Genomic DNA, 10,243 nt, shown 5'->3' with positions numbered 1-10,243 from the left:
AGTGAAGTGCCCTTCTGTTCACAGAAACAAGACCCCAGAAGAAGCGTGCAGTGACAGTGATTTCTGTTGCCAACTGATTGATGGTCAGGTGCGCTTGAAAGAAAATCACAACTATTTTTTTCAAGTCCAAGGCCAGATGGGTGTTTCAGGAAAACTGTGGTGTGATTTTGTGATTTGGACACTGAAAGGAATGTCGGTTGAAAGAATCCCTTTTCAGCCTGATGTCTGGGTCACAATGAAAAGCCAGCTGAAATCTTTTTATGTGAACGCAGTGGTACCAGAGCTGTTTACCAACAGAGTCAAGAGGGGACTACCTCTCTTCTCATGAGATCTATCATTTGGCAACAAATCACTGTCACTGAACACATGCACTGGTACCATTTGGAGAGATGATCTTTTCACAGAGACATTTGTGATTTGTGACTAGTCTTGGCCTGTTTTGTATTCTCTGTGAGAATTGCTATTTGCTGATATTTGCATGTCCACTTGTTGGGTTTGAAAGGTTGAGTAAGCTAATTAACCCTTTCTCTGTTGAGCACAGCTATACTGTTTATACACGCGCTAGAACCTCCATCAATATCATTTGTATGTTTGCTGTCCACAGGCTCTGCTGCTATTTGTTGGAAAGGGCTGTTGCATTTAGGAATTTTTTTTGATCGCCAGGAATTTTTTTTTTAACTTTACAGTCATAACTAAATACAAATTCAAGAGCTTCAATTATTCAAGCATTGTATGTTTAACTTACATGATTATGAAGGACATTTTTCAAAATAAAAATACATATTTTTGTTTGTTTGTTTTGGTCAAAAGGCATTATGATGTAAGGGTGACCGAATAATATTTGTTCACTGGGCAGGGAAAGGGTTAAAATGGAAAGTCCTGTTTAACATGTGTTAAATGTTATCAATAATTATTGAGCACACGCGGAATTTGTGCGTGAATCAGTGAGTCCTTTTGATGCTTGGTAGTCATGCATTTATTGTTGTTAACTGGATGTGCGTGTTGTCTAAGGCTAATGTCAGACGGAGCTCGCAAAACACGAAAGAAAAGCAAAACAACACACAAAAGCAAAACAACACACAAAAGCAAAACAACACACAAAAGCAAAACAACACACAAAAGCAAAACAACACACAAAAGCACCATGTTTTGCTTTTGTTCGGCTTTTGTTCCGTGTTTTGCGAGCTCCATCTGACATTAGCCTAAGAGCAGTTTCACATTACCAGTTCATGGCTCTTTAATGTTACTTCAGTTGTTTTACTTTACATTGTTTACCAACTTTGTTAAACTGGTATTGTTTGTATATGTTTTAGATAAACAAAACCCAAACTGTATCAACTGCGTCTGTTGAAGTGTGTGTGATCATCTGTAAAACAAGTCATTCATCAAGCTTCAGATTCATCATGTCTTTATTCTTTGAATACATATATATATATAATACACTGCATTGTCGTTCCTCGGCAAATATTTCAGCCAACTGTGATTAAAAAACAAAATGTAATCACACACAGGTAATAAATATTTTTCCCTTAAAAACATAAAAAGCATAGATACACACCACACAAACCCTATTTATAATTTCATGTACATAATCCCACGTTACAAAATAGTGCACTCCTTACAACACACGCTCACACCTGGTTGGTTTGCGTTCAACTTCTCAGACATATTTTAACTGGATACAAAAATTTGGAGTACAAACCAGCATCAGTTTTCATGCATACTAGTTTTATAATTTCTGTCTTCCATGCATTGGGAATGTAAGCATCAGTGAGTGACATACACAGAGTCAATGACTGAGATTTATAGTGACACTAGAGACTACAGTCATACTGAGACACGGCAGTCCTTCTTACAGCTCATGTGCCTGTTACTGTTTCACACAGACAAGAGCAAAATGCACTAATGATTGAAGGAAGTATGTTGTACAACAACATTCTTTTACACTTTTATGTACATGAACAAATAATACCCATCTGATTAACTAGACGAGAAAGTCACTCTGTCAAGTTGCACAATATCTTGTCATTTTCTAAAAGAAAGAGTAACACACTGTCTTTGTGTCAGATCTGTGGGCAGGATCTATCAGACTGAGAATAATAGCGTCAGGTACAGGTCACAGACATGTATGTCAACAAGCACATCACTGCAGAGTAGGGTCATCTTCATCAACATATTCATGGGGATGAAGAGGAGGCAGTAAAGTTGTCAAACTGTTGCAAATTCTCCAAACTTTAGACACATTAGCTTTCATTGTGCCTGTGAGTGAATTAAGAATTCTGTAATTTTTCACTCTTTCCATGTGCCTTTCAACATGAATTCTGACGTTGGCAATCCTTCTAGTCAGAACAAGATCTACAACCGACATCTGCTTTGCTTTGTTTTTCTTTGGAGGAATTATCAGCTGCATACCCCTGGGTGTTGTTAAATCTGAAATCAGAAACCCTTTGTCACCCATGATGGCATCACCTTGTTCACACAAGTCCAACATCCCTGATTTGGCAACAAGCTGTTTGTCACTGATAGATCCTGCCCACAGATCTGACACAAAAGACACAACCCCGTTAGGAGTCACACCAACTAGCGCTTTCCAAGTCATGTGTGATTTATAGTGGCTGTACATCAAGGACTGGTCAGCCAGTGACCGTGGTGTCTCTGTAAAGAGCTCTGTGCAGTCAATGATCACCCGCGTCATGGGGAATCTCTCCTTTACATCACTGGGCATGGTAGCATTCACCTGACCTCTGGTAGGCCAGTAGATGAGACTGGAGAGACGACTATGCAGGATGTCCACCCATTTGTTAATGATCCTTGAACATGTTGATTTGGGGATGGAAAATCTAAAACTCAAATCAGTGATAACAAGTCCCAATCTCAGCCTCATAAGAGTCATTAAAAACTGATCTAACAGTCGCAGGCTACACTTTCGAACACCTGATTCACCCTTGATGACCTCTTCAAAAACAGCTACAGCTGTCCCTGTATTTGGCATGCCTGTGTACGCCCTGAACACTTCTTCATTTTGACTAACATGTTCGTATCTTAATGGAGTATAGTTCTGTGAGCAAAAATCTGTCTGAGTTTCAGCTGAATTGCCTGGCATTCCTACGCACACAAATGGTTCTGTCTGCACAGATGCATCCACAAAAGTAGTGTCTGGTCCAACTTTTTTTGTTGAATGCGTGGGTCTAAAAATTGTGGAGGTTACCACTGGGCCGGCGTAGTCATGCAGCGAGACTGAAAACGCAGGCAATGACAATTCACCTTGCAGACAACTTTGTTGTTCCTCAAATGAGTCCAAGGGTTGTGCAGCATCAACTTCAGGCTCTGGGATTTCAACTTCAGCTGCAGGTGCCTCATCATCTCTGTTTATCTGTCAACATAAAAAATAGCGTCACCTCAGATTACTTGGTACAGTACACCTTGGCTGCCATACACATAATTTGCTGAATAACTCACACCCACATGGAAAAACTGCCTTTATATCAAATAAATGTAACAGCAAGTTAATGCAGTAATTGCAAACTATAAACTATAAAAATACACAACTAAACAAGTAGAGTGTGCAGTGAGAAATCTCAAAGTGTGATCGGATGGCAAACTAAGACTTCCAAAGAAGAGGTTGGATAGTGCACATTTTACACAAGTATATTCTTCAAATATTTTACTAACCGTGGAGAGTGGAAAAGTTCGATTCGGGAAGACGGATGGGACATCGTCACCAAATACAGGTCCACGTTTGCCAACGAAATGTTCAGAACAAAGACGGGGATTCTTGACCGTGTTGTAATCTTGTCGGATCAAACGTAGGCGCTGCTCCCAAGCTCTTTTCAGTTGCTTGTTTGTTGGAAGTTTATGTAGCCTGACAACTCTTCCTTCAATAATTTTTCCACGATAGTTATGGCAAATGACACAGTACTGCTTTCCACCACCACACACTCTGAGCGAGCTTTCTTTCAGTGCAGACGCCATATGATGTAGAAGATACCGGAACTAACCCAGCGTTTCTTCTTCGTTGAAGAGCATGGAAAGATAACTCGTACTTGACTAGAAGTGAGAAAGTGCTATACACGCTAACCAGTATAAAGCAAACCACGATAAGAGCTTGGCTTCGTAAATACCATTAGGATAATGTACATTTAACAACACACCAGTGTTTCGTTTTAGTTTTAATTAGTACCGTCTAGATATATACACTATCTTATCAACGCCAACTTTGTGTGCTTAGACACATAAGCCGTGTGTAGAAACATATGACGAGAGTTTGGCTTCATAAACACCATTATGACCCGTGTAAACTTACAACACATCGGTGTTTCAGTCGATTATGTTTAAATAGGCATCATTCATGCACAATCTTATCAGCGACAGCCAAAACTCAGCAAAACAGGCAGTCGTGCTGTTTACGACATCAAGTCACTCTTTTCCAAGCCAGGTAAAGTACGTAGTATGTATGAAAATAAAATGGGACCCGGAGAGGGATACTCCATAATTATGGGATATGCTCGGTCTTTGAATAGTCTACACATTTGGCAAAGATTGAAAATCAGGGTTGGGCATAATGTCTTGGTCTGTCGGAAATCCTTCTTAGCTTATATACCGCATGTGCACTGACTTGCTGCTATTTCGTGGGATTGACCAAAAGAAGTTTGTCGCAAAATTAATTTGCTGTGTCGCAAACAAGTGCCCAGCCCTCCGTCTGCCCATTTACAAAGTAGGCTACCTGAATGGCTGCAATCTACTGGCCGTATAAAATTTCATCTCACACGGCATCACTGCAGAGCGCCTAGAACTGTACCCACGGAATATGCGCGATATAAGCGTCATCGATTGATTGATTGATTGATTGATTGATTGAGTTGAGATGCATTACTGCTACGGTGGAACCGCCCCCCGGTCCCCCCCCCCCCCCCTCCCCTCCCCACCCCCACCACAACCCGCATTTTAAGACTCCCCAATTTAAGACTTCCTCCGTATATACACGTTATGTTTTCACATTTTCTGTTCATAACGTGTGTAAGTACACCTCTATTCTAAGACTCCCTCCCTTTTAAAACCTGATTGTGTCACATGTTTTAAGGTCTTACAAGGGGGGTTCCACTGTACCACAGCGACCACACACGTACAGGTCTATCTTGGAATGAACCACTGATGGGTTTTATGCAGCGCACATTATCCATCCCCCCCCCCCCCCCCCTCCAACAAAGCACTGAGTGGTCCGATGTTCTCAACTTTTGCCCTCTCCTGTGTAGTGAAAACAGCCCCAGTCAATACACGTGAAGTCTAGTCAAATTTGCTTTGCCCAACGAAGTTTCGATGCGACAGTATGTGACGGACTGTTGGAGTGTAATAGAGGTAAAAAGTGTAGAAATCGGTGAGTTTTGTGTGTGGATTGTGGTGTGAATATGTGTGTCGGTTCAATAGTGTGTGTTTTGCCATAGATCGTGTGCGTGGGGAGTGTGGGTGGGTGGGTGGGAGTGTATTAGTGTGTGTGTGTTTGTGTGTGTGTGTGTGTGTGTGTGTGTGCCAGTGTGTGTGTGCGTGTGTGTGTGGTTTGTGTGTGTGTGTTTGAGTCTGTGTGTGTTAAGTGTGTGTATGTGTGTGTGTGTGTATGTGTTAAGTGTGTGTGTGTGTGTGTGTGTGTGTGTGTTAAGTGTGCGTGTTAAGTGTGTGTGTGTGTGTGCAGGGACGGAGGCAGTTTAGCCAGGGGGGGGGGGGGTTACAAACTGGGGTCCTGGCGGGGTAGACCCCTTGTGGGGTAGGGGGGCAAGGCCCCGTTGGGGGGTCTGGGGGGCGATGCCCCCCTGAAGCTGAAGAGTTTTAGCTATTTTATGAACAATTTATGGCTTATCCTTGATTTTAAACATGATCAGCTGGTGTCAGCAGCCACTCATTATTTCTTTTAAGTTAGTATTAAATCTTTTTTTGTTGGACAGCCGGGGGGGGGGGGGTCCGGAACCCCTGTAACCCCCCCCCCATCCGCCCCTGGTGTGTGTGTGTGTGTGTCTGTCTGTCTGTGTGTGTGAGAGTGTGAGTGTGTGTGTGTGTGTGTAAAGTAGGGGGGTAGTGGAAGAGGGGGGATGCATACAGCATCCTGTCTCCAAAACTAATAAATCCCTTACCGAATCTTGCAAAACGTCCTTTTTATGATTGGCTGTTTCGTTGAATGCTGTTCGGGCTGCGTTGTGTTGTGTGGTGCAAGTTGTGTTGTGATGTGTTGTCGGAATAGCCTTCCACTCTTTATTGTTTTGCTTACTCATCTTGGGTGTCTGATCGGGTCAGATTTGGGTGGATTGTTGGGGGGGGGGGGGGGGAGGGTGTTCAAAATGTATGAGATGTATTCCTTTCTCCGCGCTGTGTAAAATCTCGTAACACTAACACTCTGTCCTCGAAAGCCTTCTCACTCCCCCAGCTCAGTGCACACCTTTTCTCACCTGGATTCAATATCTGTGTCATACCTGTTTTCCTCCCTTTCTCCCCCGGCCAGGTAGCAACACCTTCAGCGTGGCGAGTTTGGCAGGTGTCCCCCCAGCGAGGAGAGAAGAGCGCATTGTGTTCGCTCTAATCCTCGCCACGCGTGTTTCTCTGCGGCCGCCGAGCAGCCCCCCAACCCTTTGATCTTTGCCGCTCTCCCAGTAGGGGCTTTGTTTTTTCTTCTTCCTCACCCCCCCCCCCCCCCTAAATACACGCATAAGCGTCGTCTGCTTCTTTCTGCACCTATCTCCACCCCTCATCCCTATCTTCGGCATCTCCTTACCTAACCATCTTCTGTCTCTCTCACCTTTTGTGTAACTTTTTTTCTTCTCAGTCAGTCTCACCTCTTCTAAAACTGTTGTTCTCCGTCTCACGATCTGTGTACCTTGTTTTCTCAGTCACACCTTCTGTGTATCATTTTTCAAGGACTTTAGTTTGTGTGAGGGTAAAACGGAGGAATATGTTGCGTTCTGCTTTGTTGATGTTTTAACTGTGCCGCTTCAGTCGAAGTCAGCAGCCACTCATTATTTCTTTTAAGTTAGTATTAAATTTTTTTTGTTGGACAGGCGGTATAAATTTGAATCGATCAAAGCTGAATAACAGATAAATGTAAAAAAAAAAAATTAAAAAAAATTGTGACTGATCATTCAAAATGTGTGTAAGAGTCTCAATCTGACAAAGAAAAGAGAGAGGTGTGTGGGCACAAAAAAAAGACAAAAAAGAAAGAAAACGAACCGAAAAGGAAATGCAAACGAAGCACAGACAAAACAGGAGCACAGAAATGTTTTCACCTCGTGTATTTGGCCCCCCTTTTTTTTGTCTGTTTGTTTGTTCGGCTAACTTTTTATTTTTTTGCAAAATGTAATGTCAACGCATCTTCCAGCTGACAGCGGGAATCCTACACTGATTAATTGTTACACAAAATGGAAACGATTCTGTGTTTGACATTTCATTCTGAAATTCTTGTAGCTTTCAAACGTTTGAAATAGCTGGCCAAATGAATTTTCGAAGTGGCTGGGGGAAAAGTATGAGAGGATGGGACAAAAAAAAGTAATTGAATTTGAAATTGGAGCTAACTTCCGGGGAGTTCCTTCCCCTGGCTTTTTGTCAGCTTTTCTGAGACAGCTTGAATAAACTCACAAAAGCCGTGTTGCAATTTCTATGCGAAATGGGGTGGAGTTGTTGTTTTGCCTTTTTATTCTCTCTCTCTCTCTCTCTCTCTCTCTCTCTCTCTCTCTCTCTCTCTCTCTCTCTCTCTCTCTCTCTCTCTCTCTCTCTCTCTCTCTCTCTCTCTCTCTCTCTCTCTCTCTCTCTCTCTCTCTCTCTCTCTCTCTCTCTCTGTCTCTCTCTCTCTGTCTCTCTCTGTCTCTCTCTCTCTCTCTCTCTCTCTCTCTCTCTCTCTCTCTCTCTCTCTCTCTCTCAGTCTCTCTCTCTCTTACTGAAGTGTTTGCTTGTGGCGAACTTTAGGTGCTTAGAAATATCTTAATCAGTCTTATAAGTAATATAGCGGCAATATAATCAACATTTTGCCAACTTACATTCAAAGCCGGTCGGATTTTCCAGCGTTATTCGAGTCCAGGTATACAATACGAGTTTGTCTTGAGAGGGGAAAACTGAATGAAACGTAGATTACAGAAGTAGGTTTGGAGTAAGTTTGAACAATTTACCACAGGCACCAAACATAATTTTTATTTTCCTCTTTTACATCTTATAACCTGTTTGTACATTGGCCGAGGGTCAAGGCTTAATAATGATACTCTATACTTTCCTGGTCTTAACTTCTCAACTCTAGATCTCTGATTCATTAAGGCTCTTATAAATCGTGAAAAGCGCCCGGAGCCAATTACATTGCTTGGACTCGCGCTATAAAAAAAAAAGCAGCTATTTGTTATTATTATTTCAAAAGCAATTTTAACAGAGTATTCAAGAGCATAGGGTGCTTGACTTAACTCTATGGATCCACAAAGTACCAGCAAACTGATTTTACTTGACTGTTACTTTGTTACTTTGTTACCAGAATCTTAGTTGCCCTTTTCTTGTTTCTATGATCATTTGTTTGCTACCCAAACCTTGCAGTCTCCGGCTTATGCGTTCGTGTTGCAAATGTTACACCGAGTTACATGTATTATAAATTCTTGTTTAAATATTCATTTCAGGACGTGTGTAATAAGTACGATATAATAGCGTAGAAGCTAGCAGAGTATATTTGAATATATGGGGTGTAAGTCAAACGCCTGTGCAACTGAGAAAGTCCAGTGTCACTCTGGTGACAACGGAATGCAGTGATAAAAGTTTTCCTCCACACATACGGGCTAGGCTTGTTTGGCTCTGTGCGTTTCATTTCAAGTTTTGACCAGAACACCGTGAAGATTTTATATGCTTTGATAGAAATGTCAGAACGAGGGTATGTGTGTGTGGGTCTTTGTTAGTGTGTGCGTGTGTGTGTGTGTGTGTGTATTAGTGTGTGTGTGTGTGTGTATTTGTGTGTGTGTGTGTGTGCTTGCAGCCGCCGTGTGCGTGTGTGTGTGTGTGCGTGTCAGCAGTCAGCGGGACATAGGACTACGTAGGCATTCAGTGTTTGGGCGAGGGCCATCCCCCCTGGCTCCCCCCACCCACCTCTCTCTCTCGCTCCCGCTTTCTCTCTGTTTCTTTCTTTTGCACTTCCATTTTTTTCCCGACACCAGCGGAGGGAGTGAGTCATAACGATCGAATGGCGACAAGGACTACTCACAAAATACTCACACCTCTGTGTGTGTTGTTTCACACAATCCATTAGGGGTTCATGTACTGGCACACCATGGGAGCTCTCCTTTCATGTCAGCCAGTATACTCGCTTCTCGCGAATAAATCGCTGCTTTCGGATGCATTACACGAAGCCCCAATAATAATGATGACAATGTCAAACAAATTTGAGTTGGTAAGTCGGTCACTTTTTTATATTTTTGTTTAATAATTTTTTTAATTTAATTTTGCTTTTTACTATCAACAGCGCATGTGGCATGTGGCCGGTAATCGTGCGAGATGATTGTGTCCCCTGGATGGACACTTTTGTGATTTTTAATTAATAGGCCTATCTTCTGGTCAAAAAAGTTCCAGGGTCAGTAGCAAAATATAGTCTCGGTCGAAGAATAGGAAACGTTGATTTTTTTTCCTTCTCTTCAACATCTCTCAGACAATTTGTATTGGTAAAATCGTGTGTTTCTAAAAGATTTACCGCGCGACGATAAAGGGCAGTTGACTGGGATCTCAGCAGTGAATAAGAAAGGAATGTTTTTGTTTTTCTGTAAATTGCAGGGTTTCGTGTAATTTTCTGTAGTTCCGTGTAATGTATTAGTTTGAGTCAGGTACAAAGAACAAATGTTTATTTTTGAATGTTTTATGTATGTTTTATTACGGACACAAAAGCTCAGTAATGCAATTTCTCTTTTAGAGATTAATAAAGTTATTGTATTGTATTGTATTGTAAGTCAAGCGGCCAGTGAATAATAAAGAGATGTTTTGTTTTACTGTACATTGCAGGGTTTCGTGTAATGTTCTGTAGTCTGTCTTGAGTGCAGCCAGTTGATAATAGAGGGATGTTTTGGTTTTACTTAACATTGCAGGGTTTCGTGTAATGTTCTGTAGTCTGTCTTGAGTGCAGCCAGTTGATAATAGAGGGATGTTTTGGTTTTACTGTACATTGCAGGGTTTCGTGTAATGTTCTGTAGTCTGTCTTGAGTGCAGCCAGTTGATAATAGAGGGATGTTTTGGTTTTACTGTACATTGCAGG

At 41.9% G+C, this 10,243-nt stretch overlaps 1 protein-coding gene across 1 annotated transcript; it reads right to left on the bottom strand.

The window, feature by feature from the left end:
• Positions 1 to 1,391: 1,391 nt before the first annotated feature.
• Positions 1,392 to 4,063, bottom strand: LOC138959925 (uncharacterized). Its single transcript, XM_070331599.1, has 2 exons — positions 3,673 to 4,063; positions 1,392 to 3,373 (listed from the first exon to the last, which is right to left on the bottom strand). The coding sequence occupies exons 1-2, from the start codon at positions 3,970 to 3,972 to the stop codon at positions 2,144 to 2,146; spliced, it is 1,530 nt and encodes a 509-aa protein (XP_070187700.1). The 5' UTR covers positions 3,973 to 4,063; the 3' UTR covers positions 1,392 to 2,143.
• Positions 4,064 to 10,243: the final 6,180 nt, after the last annotated feature.

This window comes from Littorina saxatilis, linkage group LG2 (assembly GCF_037325665.1).
Source record: "Littorina saxatilis isolate snail1 linkage group LG2, US_GU_Lsax_2.0, whole genome shotgun sequence".
Classification (NCBI taxonomy): domain Eukaryota; kingdom Metazoa; phylum Mollusca; class Gastropoda; order Littorinimorpha; family Littorinidae; genus Littorina; species Littorina saxatilis.
The sequence above is the reverse complement of the archived record's forward strand: the minus strand, read 5'-3'. Positions and strand labels throughout refer to the sequence as shown.

Coding starts and splice junctions, on each gene's coding strand:
- LOC138959925 (XM_070331599.1), bottom strand. CDS start 3,972: ATGGCGTCTGCACTGAAAGAAAGCTCGCTCAGAGTGTGTGGTGGTGGA. Junction 3,374..3,672: donor GAACTTTTCCACTCTCCACG/GTTAGTAAAATA, acceptor TTATGTTGACAG/ATAAACAGAGATGATGAGGC.